This window comes from Dipteris shenzhenensis, chromosome 32 (genome assembly GCF_047967505.1).
Source record: "Dipteris shenzhenensis isolate YYH24624 ecotype China chromosome 32, Dip_SZ_1.0, whole genome shotgun sequence".
NCBI lineage: Eukaryota > Viridiplantae > Streptophyta > Polypodiopsida > Gleicheniales > Dipteridaceae > Dipteris > Dipteris shenzhenensis.
The window spans coordinates 41,768,646-41,788,889 of record NC_141627.1 but is presented as its reverse complement, the minus strand read 5'-3'; the positions used below and the strand labels follow the sequence as shown (position 1 = coordinate 41,788,889).

At 42.5% G+C, this 20,244-nt stretch overlaps 1 protein-coding gene across 1 annotated transcript; it reads left to right on the top strand.

Annotated features, from left to right (window-relative positions):
* Positions 1-1,187: 1,187 nt before the first annotated feature.
* Positions 1,188-4,553, top strand: LOC147880772 (pentatricopeptide repeat-containing protein At5g27110-like). Its single transcript, XM_087370426.1, has one exon. The coding sequence runs from the start codon at positions 1,405-1,407 to the stop codon at positions 3,967-3,969; it is 2,565 nt and encodes an 854-aa protein (XP_087226552.1). The 5' UTR covers positions 1,188-1,404; the 3' UTR covers positions 3,970-4,553.
* Positions 4,554-20,244: the final 15,691 nt, after the last annotated feature.

Below are 20,244 nucleotides of genomic sequence, written 5' to 3'. Positions count from 1 at the left end.
GAAGCGTGGCGCTCAGCAGATATAAAGAGATGCCAAATGATCTTGTGCCACAATTCAACCATAGTTTTGCCACCGATGATTTTGTCGCTCACACAAGTGATCATTCTCATGAGTAAGGAGGTGCCGAATGATCTTGTGCCACAATTCAACCAATTTCACCATGATGTCATAGCTCACATGAATGATATGGGTTTGCCCGTATGAGGGGGACTCGCCAGATGGATGCAAATTATTCTGGTTTGTGTGTTGTGTAAAGGAGCAATAGAATCCATAAAACATCTCTGTTGTGCACGCCCTATGGTTTTGAGGATCTGAAGATGTGTAGGATTGGCAATAAGAAATGCGGGGTTGATGTGGGGATTCCCTAAGTAGCTGACTTGGAGGAAGGCTTTGTTGGGTGAGACAAAAGTTCTAACTTTGACGATCGCTGCAATTTGGCAGGCGATTTAGGCATCTGTGTTGCTTGCTGTTTGGAGATGCCGAAACTAGTTGATTTTTGGGGGAAAGACTGCGCAGTATGACATTAGCGGGTGGTTGTTGGGTATGATCAAGAGCTTGTTGGGGGATGTAAGCGCAATTTGGGTGAAGAATAAGCAAATGTCTGTACGATGGGTGAGTTCTGCTCTAATAGCGTAGGCCACGGGTGGTAACCCAAATGGCCCTTTTTATAAGGTTGTTTTTTTTTTTGCCTTACTAGCCACTCTAGAATACAAACCGGCTCTTTTTTGTGGATAAAAAAATATCTCCGCATCACTTGCCACGCATGTGAACAAACCTTTAAGTTCCTATCTCTTTTGAACTTTTGCTCGTTTGGGAGACTTAAATGAAATCGTTTAGAGTTCACAAGCAGTTGTAGCTTCCGCATCACTTGCCACGCGTGTGAACAAACCTTTAAGTTCCTATCTCTTTTGAACTTTTGCTCGTTTGGGAGACTTAAATGAAATCGTTTAGAGTTCACAAGCAGTTGTAGGTGTTGAATGAAGAGATTTGGAAGTAGGCAGCCATTGAGTTGTATTAAATATTAGTGCATAGCCTCGTGTCCCTAGAGTTTTCATTCACCTTTTTGTTAATTTGGAGATTTTCTTTGTATTCTTAGCAGTTGTGAGTATTGTGGCACATAATACAGTACTGTTCTCTCTCTCTCTCTTTCTCTCTCTCTCGTTGTTAAGAAGAATAAGGTTGATGATATTTAGAACTAGTACGATATTGATTGCACAATCAGGTGTGCTAATTTTCTACGGAAAAATAGACCTCCTTGCTTCCCTCCTTATCGAATTTTAGTTTCGAGCAGGTTTTCGTTGTGTTGCTGTTGGCAGATACGGGTGACATTTTACGTGCTGAGCGTTTATGGAGGGACTGTTTCATGGATCCGTCTCTGTGTTGGGACAACATAAAAAATGAAGTATGTGCCCCATGGAACTGGACAAAATGTTTTGCAGCACTCAGTCCGTATTTTGGTCTCAAACTAGCTTGTCTGACGAGTCTGACAAGCCTAAAAAGGCGGCTTATAAGGGGGCAAGTCAGGATGTCACTGGGACCAAAGCATCTGATAGGCGTACAAAACAAGAACATCCGTGCTCAAACTTTGGAGAAACTGGCTTGGCAGATGTGCTAGCAAGTTCCGACAACATGTGCAAAGCGAGTTCTTGGTCTGGAAAACAGGTGGATGTACAACGTACGCGAGAGGGCAGGGCTTGGGAGATGCTTAGCGCAGAGGAGACCGTAGAAGGGATGGCTGAACTGCCTTCGGTTGAGGACACTATTTACGTCTTGCAGAAATGTAGGAAAAAAAGAGTTATTGCTGATGCTAAGCTTGTGTACGCTCACATTCACAATAGTGGGTTGGAAGCTCATAGGGCTATTGGAAATTACATTGTTCCAATGTTTGTGGAATGTGGAAGTCTGTCTGATGCGCAGAAGGTTTTTGACAAGCTGACTCATCGGAATGTGTATTCATGGACTTCTCTCATGTTAGGGTATATCCAATGTGGCCAAGTGCAGCATGCTCTAACCTTGTACCAGAAAATGCAAGAGGATAGTGTCCATCCCAGCAGCTTGACGCTTATTACTCTACTGAAAGCTTGTGCTAGGCTAAAGGACGCGGAAAGAGGCCGAGGAGTACATGCTGAGATTGCACAAAAGGGATTTGAAAAAGATCTTTTTGTCAGCAGCACTTTGGTTGACATGTATGCCAAATGTGGCTCTCTTTTAGAGTCAAGGGCTATCTTGGACACGCTACCAATTCGAGATGTAGTGTCATGGACTGCACTAATTGCAGGATATGCTGAACATGGACCTCATCACGAAGCGCTAAAATGTTTTGAACAGATGCAAGTGGAGTGCATCTCTCCGAATGGTATTACGTTAATTTATGTCTTGAAAGCTTGTGGCAGTATGGGAGCCATTGGAAAGGGCCGAGAACTGCATGCTCTGATTGCACAAAAGGGATTTGAAAGAGATCTTCACGTCAGCAGCACTTTGGTGGACATGTATGCCAAATGTGGCTCAATTTTGGAGGCAAGGGAAGTTTTTGACAAGCTGCCAGTTCAAGATGTTGTGTGCTGGAATGCATTGATTGCAGGATACACTGAACATGGGCCTTATTATGAAGTACTGAACTCCTTTAAACGGATGCAACTGAAGGAAGTCCCTCCAGATGCTGTTACGTTTGCTTTTGTCTTGAAAGCCTGTGGCAGTATGGGATCCATAAACAAGGGCCGGGAAATACATGCTGAGATCATACAAAAGGGATATGAGGAGGATTTTTCTGTTGGCAATACTTTGGTGGACATGTATGCCAAATGTGCCTCACTTTCCGAGGCACGAGAAGTGTTTGACAAGCTGCCAGCTCGAAGTATTGTGTCTTGGAATGCACTGATTGCAGGATATGCTGAACATGGGCCTGATGAGGAAATGCTGGAATGCTTTCAACAGATGCAACGGGATAGCATTTGTCCAGATGCTATCACATTTTCTTCGATCTTGAAAGCTTGTGGCAGCTTAGGAGCCATAGGCAAGGGCCGAGAAATACACATGGAGATCCCAAAAAAGATTTTGGAAAAAGAGCTTTTTGTCAGCAATACTTTGATTGACATGTATGCGAAATGTGGCTCACTTTCTGAGGCACGGAAAGTCTTTGACAAATTGCCTGTACGGGATGTGGTGTCATGGAACATACTAATTGCAGGATATGCTGAACATGGACCCGGTCGTGAAGCACTGAATTGTTTTGAAAAGATGCAATTGGATGGTGTCTCTTCAGATGCCATAACATTTTCTTGTGTCTTGAAAGCTTGTGGCAGCATGGGAGCCATAGGCAAGGGAAGAGAGATACATGCTGTGATCTCACACCAGGGATTCGAAAAAGATCTTTCTGTTGGCAGCACTTTGGTGGACATGTATGTTCAGTGTGGCTCAATTTCAGAGGCACACAAAGTCTTGGACCAGCTGCCAGCTCGAAATGTTGTGTCCTGGACTACAATAATAAAAGGATATGGCATGAATCATGAGGGTGACATGTTTGTGCAATGTTTTGAGGATATGCAAGAGGACGGTGTGAAACCCGATTCTATTTTGTGCACATCTCTTCTTACTGCATGCAGCCAAACAAACCTGGTGTTCAAGGGCCAGGAATATTTTGAAGTGATGGCCGAAAAAAATCTCATTGCACCAGAGCACTACACTTGTATGGCTGATCTTCTTGCACGCTCAGGACATTTGGATGAGGCAGAAGAATTTCTTGAAACTATGTGGATCCCACCATCTGAAGAAACATGGACAGCAGTGCTAAGTGCCTGTAAAACATATGGGGAAGCAGAACTGGGATTGAACTGCTTTGGGCAGCTTATCCAAATGAGTCCAGGATCTGCCACATCATATATGCTCATGAAAAACATCTATGGAAGAGCTGGCCAGTGGGGTGATGTATATACAATGGAGATGCTGAGGAAACATGCAGGGGCAAAGTAAAGGACTTCCAAGTGCCTAAGGTGCACCTTGTGGGTAACAGCCCATTTAAGGAATTTCAGCTATGCCAAAAGTCTTGAGTCCGCAAATGGAGAGCCTATGCCATATTTAGATTTGGTTTGGCGACTTGGTTTTTCTAAGAAAAAGTGGGCATGCGGAAAATTTCACATAGCTTTGGACTTCCAACAGGGCTCATGGACAAACATACTAAGTATAGGAGGATATGCAATGGGTGCCACAATGTAACTATGTCATGAACACACTGCCAACTAGGCTACATGCAAGTGCGGGAAGGCATCCCATGACTAACCGCACTGAGGATAGACGGAGCATTTCTCGGGACAGCCCACTCTCGGGTTGTGGGGCCCATTTGGAGCCCCAAATGATCCCCGATGGCTCTGGGCCGAACAGAGACCGTAGGTTAGTTGCTCTATTTTGCGCCACGGTTCTATCGTGTGGTCGATGGCCTATTTCGGGACCGACCCCCAATCGATTGATTTGGGCGGACTGGGTCGGTCTTCCAATTGAGTCTAACCGACTACGAGTGGTGGCTATATAAGAGCAAGCCTGTGAAGCCCATTATCATCACTGGCTACAATAACCTTGATTCCTTAGCATCCAACCTCCGTCCTCTACTGTTTCTAGATCGCCATAGAAGCTTCTCACACAGGAGCACACAGCTGGGAGGAAGCGTCATCTATTGTATCAGTTTTACAGTAATAAAATTTTTATTCTCCATACTATTTGTTTTTCTCTCTTGCATATGAGGTATCTGTTGAGCACAGACGTTGTATTGTTTTCTTACATGGTATCAGAGCTTGGGCTCTAGCAAGAAGATTTGGTAGCGTGTTTCTGTTTGTGAGCAGATTGTGAGAGATGTCCCAGTCCGCAAGACTGCGAATCCCACCGTTCGACGAAAGCGAAAAGTTGAACGGCACTAACTATCCACTTTGGAAGTTCAAGATGAAGATCATCCCAAGCACATACGAGCTTTGGGATACTACTACTGGGATGGACCTGAAGCCTGTTCTGAGACCGAATCCGGTCAATACAACAGCACAACAGATAGTACCAACTGCGGATGAGATTCTTGCGTGGACAAGAAAAAATGCAGATGTGCTGTGTTCTATTATCTGCAGTGTAAGTGACTCTGTCATGGCATTAATTCAACATGTCACCACAGCGGAGGAGGCATGGACGGTCTTGAAAAATTAGCACGAGATCACGAATCAGACGCGGATTCAGAATCTGAAGACTCAACTCGCAAACGAGAAATTGTCTGAGTCTGAAGTGGCAGAGAAGTTCATCACCAAGGTGAAGAATCTGCGCGATCAGATGACTGCGATTGGCATCACCATCACCAGTGATAATCTAGCACGAAGGTGCATACGGATCCTAGTCTGATGGAGTTGTAAAACAGTTGTCCGATGTTCTTTATGTGCCAGATATCAAGAGGAACTTGTTGTCCATTTCTGCAATCACGGATCAAGTGAAATGATTGCAAACTTATCAGAAATTACAGATATGTCCGATGTATGTGAAGCTTGCATGATGGACAAGCAGCATCGGCAGCCCTTTCCTAAAGAGGTCAGCAGGGCAAAGGATCCTCTAGAGCTTGTTCACACGGACCTCTGCGGAAAGATGAAGACGGAAGCTTTGAGTGGTTCCTACTACTTCATGACGCTGATCTATGACTACAATAGAAGGATATGGATATACTTCCCGAAGACTAAAGATGAGGCTTTTAGTAAGTTCAAAGAATGGTATGTAATGATCGAGAAAGAAACGGGGAGGAAGATGAAGAAGTTGAGATTAGACAGAGGTGGTGAGTTCACATCAAGTGAATTCAAGAGTTACTGCAAAAGTCACGGGATCAAGAGGTACAAACTCCTGTCACATACACCACATTTGCCAAAGACTTTCTAGGTTGAAGCATGTAACACGGCAGTTTACATTATGAATCGTAGCTACACGAAGGCTGTGAACGGAATGACTCCACTGCAGGCCTTTTCTGATAAGAAACTTTCAGCTGCACATTTCAGAGTTTTTGGATGTGATCGTTTTGTGCATGTCCCTGATGCTAACAAGACCAAATGGAAATCGAAGAGTCGGAAGTGTATTTTCTTGGGCTACAGTGAAGAGGGGAAGGGTTACCATCTATAATTTTGTTACCAAGAAGGTAATACTAAGTCGCGATGTGGTCTTCTCAGAACAACCGCATCAATTGAAGGAGGATGCTTCCCCTTCCCAGACAACCAGGACCAGGATATCCATCCAGTACAACCACCAACAGCAGACCGAACTCCCCCAACGGTGCTTGGGAGGATTCAAGATAAAGAAGATGAAGAAGAGTCTGCAGAACCACAACGGCAACGGCCATTCTCGAAGTGGGTAAAGCAGCTTTTAGACAGCCGAGAACCTCCAGCCATTGAGGAGAAATCATCCGAACATCGCCGGTCTAAGAGATTAGAGGAGCAAAGAAGGGCGCAGGAACACTTGGTCAACTACGCTTTAATGACAGAGGTGATCCGTGCTAAAGAACCCAAGTGTCTTGAAGAGGCACAGGGTGATGATGGGTGGATGGAGGCTATGCAGTCGGAGTATGGCTCCATAATGAAGAACAACACTTGAAACCTTGTAAATCGACCACCAAAATGCAAGGTAATCGACACCAAGTGGGTGTATAAGACGAAGTACAAGTTCGACGGCACGTTGGATAAGTACAAGACTCGGCTCATGGCAAAAGGATTTGCACAAGTACATGGTTTTGATTATCAAGATACTTTTGCTCCCACAGCTCGACTAACCACAATTCACAATGTTTTGGCTTCAGCAGTCCAAGGAAGTTGGCTTGTGTTTTCGATGGATGTAAAATATGCCTTTTTGAATAGAGATCTCAAGGAGGAGGTATACATGGAACAACCATCAGATTTTGTGATCCTCGGTTCAGAAGGTAAAGTCTGTAAACTAAAGAAGGCACTTTACGGGCTGAAACAGGTCCCACGAGCGTGGTACCAGTGGATTGATGCCTACTTTCTGCAAAACGGGTTTAGGAGGAGCCCATTTGATGCAAATTTGTATATCTTCAGAGAAGGAGGCAAGTGTATGATCGTGGTCCTTTATGTGGACGACCTTGTCATAACAGAAAACCATGAAGAGAAAATCTCGTAGACAAAGCATTTGCTAGGAAGAGAGTTTGAAATGACAAACCTCGGACTGATGCATTTCTGTTTGGGGATTGAAGTTTGGCAAAAGCTAAAACAAATCTTCATCTCACAGCTGAAGTATGTTGGAGAGATACTGAAGGCATTTGGCATGTCTGAGTGTAAGAAAGTTGGCACCCCTATGGAGGTTGACGTGAAGCTTTCAAATGATGATTCATCACAACTGGTGGACGAAGTGAAGTATAGAAGGCTTGTGGGCAGTTTGATTTACTTGTGCAACACGAGGTCGGACATCAGCTTTGCGGCTGGTGTACTAAGCAGGTTTTTCAATGAGCCCTGGGAGAACCATTGGAGGGCAGGGATACGGGTGCTGAAATACATCAAAGGCACACTTGATTATGACATCACCTATACCAAGGGCAACATCTTGATCGGATTCTGTGACTCGAATTGGGCGGGAGACGCGGACAGCAGCAATAAGCAACCTACAGTTGCTCTTTCTTCTATCGAGACTGAGTATAAATCGGCATGTTTTGCCTCTTGTGAGGCAGTGTGGTTGAGAAGGATCTTGATCGTATTCTGTGACTCGAATTGGGCAGGAGACGTGGACAGCAGCAATAAGCAACCTACAGTTGCTCTTTCTTCTATCGAGGCTGAGTACAAATCGGCATGTTTTGCTTCTTGTGAGGCAGTGTGGTTGAGAAGGATTTTAAGGGACATGGGTGCAGTGCAGAACAAGCCTATGCAGCAGTTATCATGTGACAATCAGAGTTGCATGGCGATTGCAAAGCACCTTGTGTTCCACGCTCGCACAAAACACATTGAGATTCAATATCACTTTATACCCGAGCTCATCATGGATGGAGAGGTCGACTTGGTATACTGTCCGACTACAGAGAATGCTGTGGACATCTTCACGAAGGCTCTTGGAAAAGACTTGCTGGAGAGGCATCTTCATCAACTTGGCATTGGGCCGGAAAAGTAAGTTCACTTGCGGATGGACATTGAGGGGGGGTGTTAGATATCAATGCTTCACTCTCATGTAACTACGCGGGAACCAGCTAACTCTACTTGTAAGCCCCCCATATGAGGAGAAGGCATTTGAGTAGCCCGGTTATTCGGTATGTCCTGGTTTGGACACTAAATAGGGGCCATGTGTGGCCTGATGGCTGGACGGAGTTGGCACACTGTCAACTAGGCTACATGCAAGTGAAGGAAGGCATCCCATGACTGACCGCACTGAGGGTAGACGGAGCATTTTTTGGGACAGCCCACTCTCGGGTTGCGGGGCCCGCCATTTGGAGACCCAAATGATCCTTGATGGCTCTGGGCCGAACGGAGATCATAGGTTAGTTGTCTATTTTGTGCCACGATTCTGTCGTGGTCGGTGGCCTATTTCGCCGACCCCCAGTCGGTCGGTTTGGGTGGACTGGGTCGGTCTTCCAATTGAGTCTAACCGACTACGACTGGTGAGGCTATATAAGAGCAAGCCTGTGAAGCCCATTATCAGCACTGGCTATAGCAACTCTCATTCCTTAGCATCCAGTCTCCGTCCTCTACTGTTTCTAGATCGCCATCGAAGCTTCTCACACAGGAGCACACAGCTGGGAGGCAGCGCCATCTATTGTATCAGTTTTACAGTAATCAAATTTTTTATTCTCTATGCTATGTGTTTTTCTCTCTTGCATATGAGATCCTGTTATCTGTTGAGCACAGACGTTGTATTGTTTTCTTACATGGTATCATAGCTTAAGCTCTAGCAAGAAGATTTGGTAGTGTGTTTCTGTTTGCGAGCAGATTGTGAGACATGGCCCAGTCCGCAAGACTGCAAATCCCACTGTTCGGTGAAAGCGGAAAGTTGGACGGCACTAACTATCTACTCTGGAAGTTCAAGATGAAGACCATCCTAAGAGCATACGAGCTTTGGGATACTGCTACTGGGGTGGATCTAAAGCCGGTTCCAAGACCGAATCCAACCAATGCAGCACAATAGATAGTACCAACTGCAGATGAGATTCTCGCGTGGACAAGAAGAAATATAGATGCGCTGTGTTCTATTATCTGCAGTGTAAGTGACTCTATCATGGCATTAATTCAACATGTCACCACAGCGAAGAGGCATGGACAGTCTTGAAAAATCAGTATGAGATCACGAATCAGACGCGGATTCAGAATCTAGAGACTCAACTCACGAACGAGAAAGGTAATACTAAGTCGCGATGTGATCTTCTCAGAATAGCCGCATCAATTGGAGGAGGATGCTTCCTTTCCATACAACCAGGACTAGGATATCCATCCAGTACAACCACCACAGCAGACCGAACTCCCCCAACAGTGCTTGGGAGGATTCAAGATAAAGAAGATGAAGAAGAGCCTGCAGAATCACAACAGCAACAGCCATTCTCGAAGTGGGTAACGCAGCTTTTAGACGGCCGAGAACCTCCAGCCATTGAGGTGGAACCATCCGAACACCGCCGGTCCAAGAGATTAGAGGATTACGTAAAGAAGGGCGCAGGAATACTTGGTCAACTACGCTTTGATGATAGAGGTGATCCATGTTGAAGAACCCAAGTGTCTTGAAGAGGCACAGGGTGATGATGGGTGGATGGAGGCTATGCACTCAAAGTATGGCTCCATAATGAAGAACAACACTTGGAACCTTATGGAACAACCACCAAAATGCAAGGTAATCGGCACCAAGTGGGTATACAAGACGAAGCACAAGTCTGACGGCACGTTGGATAAGTACAAGGCTCGGTTCGTGGCAAAAGGATTCGCACAGGTACATGGTTTTAATTATCAGGATACTTTTTCTCCCACAGCTCGACTAACCACAATTCGCAGTGTTTTGGCTTTAGTAGCCCAGGGAAGTTGGCCCATGTTTCAAATGGATGTAAAATCTGACTTTCTGAATGGAGATCTCAAGGAGAAGGTATACGTGGAACAACCACCAGGTTTTGTGATCCCCGGTTCAAAAGGTAAAGTCTGTAAACTAAAGAAGGCACTTTACGGGCTGAAACAGGCCCCACGAGCATGGTACCAGCGGATTGATGCCTACTTTCTGCAAAACGGGTTCAGGAGGAGCCCATCTGATGCATATTTATATATCTTCAGAGGAGGCAGGTGTATGATCGTGGTCCTTTATGTGGATGACCTTGTCATAACAGGAAACCATGAAGAGAAGATCTCGCAGACAAAGCATTTGCTAGGAAGAGAGTTTGAAATGACAAACCTCGGACTGATGCATTTCTGTTTGGGGATTGAAGTCTGGCAAGAGCAAAAACAGATCTTCATCTCATAGCTGAAGTATGCTGCAGAGATACTGAAGCATTTGGCATGGCTGAGTGCAAGAAAGTTGGCACCCCTATGGAGGTTAACGTGAAGCTCTCAAATGAGGATTCATCACCACTGGTGGACGAAGGGAAGTACAGAAGGCTCGTGGGCAGTTTGATTTACTTGTGCAACACGAGGTCGGACATTAGCTTTGCGACTGGTGTACTAAGCAGGTTTTTCAATAAGCCCCGGGAGAACCATGGGAGGGCAAGGATGCGGGTGCTGAAATACATCAAAGGCACACTTGATTATGGCATCACCTATACCAAGGGCCACATCTTGACCGGATTTGTGACTCGGATTGGGCAGGACACATGGACAGTAGGAGATCAGTGACATGTTACTGTTTCTCACTTGGATCTGGAGCTGTGCCATGGGTCAGCAACAAGCAACCTATAGTTGCTCTTTCTTCTACCGAGGCTAAGTACAAATCAGCATGTTTTGCTTCTTGTGAGGCAGTGTGATGGAGGAGGATTTTAGGGGACATGGGTGCAGTGCAGAACAAACCTACGCAGTTACCATGTAACAATCGGAGTTGCATGGCGATTGCAAAGAACCCTGTGTTCCACACTCGCATAAAACACATTGAGATTCAATATCACTTTGTACACGAGCTCATCGTGAATGGAGAGGTCGACTTGGTGTACTGTCTGACTACAGAGAATGCTGCGGACATCTTCACGAAGGCTCTTGGAAGAGACTTGCTAAAGAGGTATCTTCATCGACTTGGCATTGGGCCGAAAAAGTAAGCTCACTTACAGGTGGACATTGAGGGGGAGTGTTAGATATCAATGCTCCACTCTCGTATAACTACGCGGGAACCAACTAACTCTACTTGTAAGCCCTCCATATGAGGAGAAGGCATTTGAGTAGCTCGGTTATCCGGTAGGTCCTGGTTTGGACACCAGATGGGGGCCATGTGTGGCCTGATGGCTGGATGGAGTTGGCACACTGTCAACTAGGCTACATGCAAGTGCGAGAAGGCATCCCATGACTGACCACACTGAGGGTAGACGGAGCATTTTTCGAGGCAGTCCACTTTCGGGTTGTGGGGCCCGTTTGGAGCCCCAAATGATCCCCGATGGCTCTGGGCCGAACGGAGACCGTAGGTTAGTTGCTTTATTTTCTGCCACGGTTCTATCGTGTGGTCAGTGGCCTTTTTCGAGACCGACCCCCAGTCGATCAGTTTGGGCAGACTGGGTCGGTCTCCCAATTGAGTCTAACCGACTACAACTGGTGGCTATATAAGAGCAAGCCTGTGAAGCCCATTATCATCACTGGCTACAGTAACCCTGATTCCTTAGCATCCAGCCTCCGTCCTCTACTGTTTCTAGAGCACCATCGAAGCTTCTCACACAGGAGCACACGGCTGGGAGGTAGCACCATCTATTGTATCAGTTTTACAGTAATCAAAATTTTGATTCTCCATACTATCTATTTTTCTCTCTTGCATATGAGATCCTATTATCTGTTGAGCATAGACGTTGTATTATTTTCTCTGCCTCTACCTCTTCCAGCATTTGAGTAGAAGACAGTTTCTTTTGAAGTTCCTCTTGAAGAAGATGCACCACCATTTCTCTGCTCTTCAGAAATTAGAAGAGCAATCAACTCCTCAAAATCACAAAAATTCTCATGGACAGCAATGGATGTACGGAATTGTGCATAATCCTTTCCTAAACCATTCAAGGTCACAGAAACTAAATCATCATCTTCCACCGGTGACCCAATAGAAGTAAGTGCATCTGCAATCTTCTTCACCTTCATGTGGTAGTCATTGATGCTCATATTTTCTCTCTGCACATTATGCAACTCTTGCTTGAGCTGCATTTTCCTGGCTTGCGTATTTGTGCTATACATTTTTGTCAAAGTATCCCATGCCTCCTTCGGCATGCTTGCATCCTGAATATGCACAATCATAGAATCTAAAATACTGATAGACAGCCAGTACATAACTTTTCTGGCTCCCTCATGCCAACCTTTAAATGCCTAGAAATTCTGTTGATTGGGAACATTAGGAATAACTGGTTCTTGTTCAGCACCAGTAATGAACTCCCAATAGCCTTTTCCCTTAAGGAAATTCGTCATTCTAAACTTCCGTGCTTGGAAGTTATTCTTGTCAAGTTTTTCAGTGACTATCTGTGAAAGAGCATCATACGCCATTACAGAACACTGTAAAAATATAAACACAACTTCTGCCTCACAAGGGCAAATCTGCAAAACTGACGAAAGTGGTATTTAACCACACAGTTACTTCCTAGTGATGATTTTGCATCAACAGGCAATAAGAATGATTCTGTCACTCCCAAAATCTCTACGCACATACATATGATGCAATTCTTATGGCAACTTTTCACCGACCTGCGGAACAGTGGTCATATAGTAAAAAATAAGGCACTATTCTGAGTTCCTGCGAAAAACTTTCACCACCAAAACAGGCCCCAAAATGGCCTCTAATCCAAAAAAATAATGTCACCTAGGGCTTTGCCCTAACTCGCAACATATACTACCCTCTCGCCACATCGCAAAGGGTGTCCCAATTTGAGACAGTGCACTCTTGCACTTTCCGACTGTGCTATCTATAGAGATTTGCTCCCAAACTCGAAAAAGGAAAGCAACAATGATCCTCTTACCAAAACACCGTGAACTTAGTTTGCTTTCTTGAGCTCCTTACCACGAACCAAGTTCTGATACCATGCGAAGAGAGTGGGAGAGAAGTAAGGAGTCTCACTTGCAGCTTTCTCACATACACAATGGGGGAATACACACAAAGGTGGAGGCTGAAAATAGTTTTCCTCTTCTTAGTTGTGAAAGCGAAAAGAACTCTTTCTAAGTACAAAAGGAATAGGTGAACCCTATATGTGGGTCTCAAACCAAACTCAGTAAACTAGGTGGCATACTAACTGAGCCACTAACTAGAGTACATACATAAAGATAGCTGTCATCCAGCTATTATTCATGGGTGGTGTACCAACTGCATTTGCAGCTAACAAGTCGATGACATAAATGCACAACGGTCACCCTAGCATATCACGAGTGGAGCTTGATATCTCAACATAAGTTGGACAAAGTATCCAACTTCTCCTACTCAGATGAAGAAAGAGTAGTTTTTTTGAACCAAGGAAGTTCAGTGGTGACATCAGGTATAACGGTAGAAGATAGGGCCTTTTGAATTCCAAGCAACATTTCTTCATGATGATGCATATTGACATCATTGTTGGAAAAGATTTCATCTATCATAGTTTCCATTTCAGAAAGTAGGGCATAGGCTTATGTTGTACTCTTTCAGCTTGTATCGAGGACCGAAGACTATTCTTCAATGCCAAGGATATGTAACAATGTGTTATTAGCTACTTCCTTGACCACCATGTCATGCCCAATTATCTTTTTTTGTCTCCTTGTTATGAGGGCCAGAGTAGCTAGTACCACTGGACTAGGAATCGGTAGATTGTCGGAATATCCTATGTCCACCAGATCAGCATGCCACTGTAGGGCCATCTGAAGAATAACCATAAGATGTATTGTTAGTCATATATTCAAGGAATCAAGGTGACCAAACCATGATGTCAATATTTGTGTATGTGTTTAAGATTTAGATTAGAACCCCTCAAGAAGGTCCAAGAATATATGAACATTTCTACATCAAATGATATATGAAGAAGGTATTACTATAGACAAAAATATAGTTGAATCCTAAAAAGAGAATATTTCTAGGATTATTAAAAAAATTTCCATGATAGAATCTTTGTACTAATACTTCAACCAGCAACGCTGATACCTGCCACCATCCAACAAGATTAAGTTAGGATAGCTTAAACCAGAAGGGAAGACAGGTGTCATAGCATTACTGGATTGTTATCAATGTACAAAATATAAAGTACAAGATAAGACCAAAGAACATAAAAGGATTAAGAAAAAAAATTTCAATCCTCATACACAAACCATATCCCCACATAAGCATAAGATTAATTATCCTTTTATAAGGATGTAGCCATGAAAGAAGTTAATGCCATTAGAAAGATATAGGCATATATTTTTTTTATGAAAAAAATTCCTTTACACTTGGAAAATGCCTTTTATCATAGAAATTCTAAAATTCTAAAGGATCTTCTATTTTGCCTACAACCCAATGAAAAAATAATTAATTTTAAATAAGGAAAAAAATTTAACAAAAAGCTATGATAAGGCACTTAAGGCATAAAGGGGTCTATAAAGGCCAAAATGGACAAATGTCCCAAAAATCCCATGGTCTGGAAAGAGGTATCTAAGTCCCAAGGTATAAGCAATAGGTCATGCCTAGATAAATTGGACGAATGGCCTAATATACGCAAGGTCTAAGGTCCCTATAACCTTCCTTAATGTCCCTCCCATGTCTCGAGGCCATATGACCCTAGGGACCACGGACCAAGGAGTTCACATTCTCATTCCACCCGTGTTGCCTAATATACGCAAGGTCTAAGGTCCCTATAACCTTCCTTAATGTCCCTCCCATGTCTCGAGGCCATAGGACCCTAGGGACCACAGACCAAGGAGTCCAGTTTCTCATGCCACCTGTGTTGGACCGTGTAGTCGTATTCATAGTAATCCCTATAGATCTTATGCCCAGCGCTACCTGTCGCACATGCCATTAATGGCCAGCCACTGTACCCTGTGCATAGCTCTCATGGCTCGATGGTAGAAGGAAGCTAACTAACAGTTATAAGCCATCTGATAAGGCTTGTATTTTAGCACAAAGTTCAGTGTAGCCTCCACGTGTAGGTGTTCTTGGTGTAGCCTCTACTTGTGTTAATAGTCACTTAGCATTACAATCTGTCATGCCCGCGCTACCACTATGTAAATGCCCTCCACCATCGTAGCATAGATATGCACCGCCATGCTTCTAATAGACTTGCATTAATAGTCACTGGTAGTACGTTGTGTGAAGGCTTAGATAACCTTCCGCCTTGACTTTCACATGCCCATGTAGTATACCATAGTCAACAGCTTTGAGCACTGTGCTGCCCCTTGCTACTGCATCTTCTATTGCACCGACTTTTAAGGTAGCACGTCACTACATAAGGAGAGCTTGATATAGAGAAGGAAGGTACACATTTCACTTTACCTTATCACTTGGCACGCTTTCACTCAACTTCACCCTTGTGCACACCACCTTCTTTTCCATTCCCAAAGGAAAATGATGCTAGTAGCATTCTACACTTCCATCTAGCATTGTTTGGGGAAGATGAGGTTGTGCTAAAATGCATGGTCTTCAAGAATTTGCTTTAACTCTATAGTTGCATTTCTAGTGCTTCCATGGCATTTAAGCCTATAGGCATTTCCATGAAATTTATGAACCACTTTGTCCTTCACCTCTGTCCAAATGCTCTAGTATGTACCATGCAAGAGTCCAGTTAACCATTGATGTCCTTAATTTCAAATGGCTATCCCATTAAAACATGGGTTTAAATCTAGGTTTATCGTGTCTTATCTTCAAGTCTTGATGACGTTGAGGGAAGCAAGAAAACTCTTGAAGAAGATGGTTATGTCAATCAAGCCCGATCTTACTCCAAATACCTAGGTGTATGGCCTCATAATCATCTTTTTAACTTTTATAATGCAAAATATCTTAAAACAAAGTCACATAAGAGTATATATTCTCATCAGATAATATATTACATGGCTCGGGTTTTGGAATTAGTGCTATGATTTGTCACCTCTTGACACTCACACTTTTTTTTTTAGAATAGTGTCTTGCATTCCCAACCAATACCCCCCTGAATCCATTTCTCTAGAATCTTCATCTCGGAAGTCAAATGCTGAGTGGTTTTGGAAATTATTTAATGCTTTATTACAAATGGCAATCTGGTAGACAAATATAGTAGATGCTCATGGTTATTTTGGCCCCCTAAATCCATTTCTCTCGAATCTTCATCTTGGAAGTCAAATGCTGAGTGGTTTTGGGAATTATTTAATGCTTTGTAATATCTTACAAATGGTAATCTGGTAGACAAATATAGTAGCTGCTCACAATTATTTTAGCCATTTGCTCTTGCAATATGCTAGCTTTAACAATTCTCGCTCTCTACACTCCACACAATTCAAGTCAATCTATTGCCAATGCCTCTTGAACTGTGTAGTTGATCCATAATAGTGAGCATGTTTGAGTCACTTTTGCAGCATAAAACAAGTCTTGTATACCAGTGAGCATGTGCAAGTCACTTACAACACAAGCAACCTCTTTTATGTCAACCCAATTATTATAATGTCCTCAATACCTATGAGCATGTCACTATGGTAGTCTTGACAACTACTGCTTTGGAGCTCTCGTTTGTCTCCTTCTTTTATTATAATTATACTTTTCTATGTTTTTCACCACATTGAAGGAAGCTATCTTAGGCAAATTTGATCTAAGAAAGCTAACCCCATTTGATAGTATCATGGACTTGTATGCACAATATAAAACGTGATGTTGGGATTGACTCTCTCTCTCTCTCTCTCTCATACACAAGAGCATATGTGATCATCTTCTATGCATCAAGTGCACACATCCATTAATAGAAATAAAGAAGGCAAAACATTGGTTATAATTGTTGCAATACATAAAACTCCAAAATCAATCCTCACCTTCCAATGTCTAAACTTTTGATTATGACCTGAATATTTATGCCCCAATCCTAAGGCCATATACATTGATTCAGAATATTCAGAGTTGTGAAAGGAAAATGGCATGATTTAAAAGGTGTCTAATAGGACAACCCAAGTGGAAGCAATGACCAAATGTTGCCATGTAGGCTTCTGTAAAGGAATTGAGAGGCATGATGCAGGTTGGACATGAACCATCAAATGTTGCATCCATTGTAGTAAGATCATCTAAATTAAATACATTATATAGTCTATCTTGCACTTAACAATAATATACTCTACATCAGGTGTCACATCACCAAACAATTGTTATTTCCTATCACCAGCCCTCCTAGCCACATGAAAGCTCGATTGAACTTGCATTCAATTTTAGCAAAAAATAAACTACATTGCTAATTAGCAATGCAACTATGCATAATGAGCTACTAGTTAGCATAATCAAGAGCTAGGTATCATATAAGAATTAAAGCAATGAATCTAGCTACCATATAGTATTTGTAAGAGTTCTAGGTATGATACTATAATACTATTTATAAGAATTCTAGGTATCTTGTCCATCACATAGGCATTCCACATAACCCTGAAGTTTGTAACCGACTGCAACACCAGTTGCAACTGATGTTCACGTTCCTCAACTTTTATTTCCTTCAACTTCACATCAATATCTAAAAAAGAGGAGACAACAATATTAACGGTGCATGCTATTTTATGTAAACATAAAGTCTCTAGCAGTAACCTAAAGCACGATATCATTATTGTCATCTAGGTGAAGATCTTCCATCTTGGAAGCCCCAAGTATTTCAAGAGTAGTTTTCATAATGTCAATGACTGTCTCATGTGCAAATCAACTCTTGTGAACAACATCGACCTTCGTTTGTAGGGAGAGAAATTCCTCTTGTGGTTCTTTTAGCCTCTTTCATAGCAACATGAGATAGTTGGGCTCACCCTATCACTACTAGCTTTAGCTATCTCTATAGCCTCTAATTCATGTTGTATAGATATGAGTTCCTAATAGGCCTTGCTCAAGAGCCACCTAGCATCAAGGATAATTGTCTTTATTCTGTCCAGGTCATTAGGCTTGACAAGTGATGGTTGGGGCATTGTAGACCAACAATTGTATACTCTCTTCATCTTGAAGGGTTTAAGAGGTGTTTCATGAGAGGGTGTTGTGGCTTTCACACGTGGTGTAGCCATGCCATCAAATGGCATAGATTCCTCATCACTCACTAGGTCCTTAGACAAGTTTTGTTGCTAGCAAGTCCTCATTTTGTATCCTCCACCACTTGAAATGGTTTTGTTAAGTATCCCTTGTCTTGCACATCTTCTAAATACTGAACAACAAATGTTGCACAGTTAAAATGCATGGCTAACGCACTCAAAAAAGCTGTAGGGCCAAACTCCTCCTTCCCTTACTTGAAGGAGACCTCATGCCCATCTCCAAAGGAGAGTCAAATTTCACCCTTTCTCGTAGTGGAGAAGAGCCAGAGTCAGCCGTTCTTGCATGCTACTCCTTAGGCTACTTGATGTCACCAGATTTTAGCCTTTTCATGTTAGTGACTAGCCAAAGTCTCTGTCAGTATCAAAGCTTTTTTTCGTGTGATGCTGAGGCACAAATGTCATCTCCCCCCACTTCCCCCACTCCTCTCTACTCGCAGACCCCATGGGCTTCATGATTCCATGCTTGTTTGCAAAATGGCAACTTCTCTATCTTGAAACTAAAAGTTGTTGTAGAGTAATCTCAAATTGGATAAGGAAGGCATGCACAGCCTAAAACTTTTGTGTGATTTCAATTTGTACATGCATTTTCTTTTATGATTCTGATATCTAATTTCAAAGCCAAAATATATTCTTCTTCAATTGCTAGCTAGATATGCTGTTTGGTACCTAGTAACAACCTTTAAAAATGAAGCATGTTACCATGCTCCCAGTCTATAAAGCACCATTTAACATAAGACACACTACTAGTTAGCATATGCTAGCTCCAATTAATCTTATTTAACACTACACAGAGTGCTACTGAATATGCTAGCATTATTCAAAACTATTTAATAGTAGGTAGAGTTCTACTGAACATTTACTAGCACCATTGAAGTGCTATGTAGTACCTTTTTACAAAACACATACTACTACTAGTTGCTAGATTTCAAACAATGAACTCAACCTTTATCAAAACTTTTATTTTAGATTTGTCTCTCTCAAATCCTCACAAGAATCAATTCATGTTTGTAGTGGCATTTTTGCCTCTCTATACACATGGCAACATACTAGGATTTGGCATCAACTATCTTAGCAACAAAAATTTTGAAAGACTACATTCATGAAAATGTTTTACCTCAACCCCATCTATTTAAAATGCATCTTTCAATAGGTTTGACAAAACAAGAAGTATTTAAGTCTATTGGAGAAATGTAAAGGCAAAGAGGGCATGATCTAGAATCTTTTCATAATTTGCATTCTCTTTTGAAGAAGAGCTTGGACATGTTAAAATACCAATGAGGCAAAAAATGTGAAAGGGTAGTGATTGTGATGACTTAAAGCAAGCACTTCAGAGTGCAATGTCTCTGGAACAAAGAGAATCATACAAAAAAAAGAGAGAGAATTTCATCATGAACTTGTTCGACATTCTAGACTAAAGTATGCATTTTGGAAGGAGCACGCTATTTCTCATCCAAATGAGTATATGTGCATTATTGTAGATAGTATGAAACAGAATACAACAACATTACCTCGATTCATTAACACTCCACCTAAGCTACAAGGAGTATTTTTTGAAGACACATTTATGTGGAGTGTTAATGCATGGATTTAAGTTTTTTGTAGACATATGGATTAATTCCTTGCATCTATATGATAGTAATCAAGTTGTAGCATCCGTTATGAAGGTAATTCATAGTGTACATGCAAAAAAAGGTCACAGACCAGCAAATTTGAGAATACAGGCAAACAATTGCAGATGAGAGAATAAAAATGCACTCGTCTTTGCATTTTGCTCAATGCTAATCGCTCATCTAATCTTCAATGAGATTGAAGTCGGGTTTTTGTTGGTTGGGCACACACAAGGATAACAATCAAGTTTTAAGCACAGTCTCAAGAGAGCTAAAACACAAGGACATGGAGGCGATGGATGAGTTGATATAAGAAAATGTGGGAGGCAAGTTGGTGG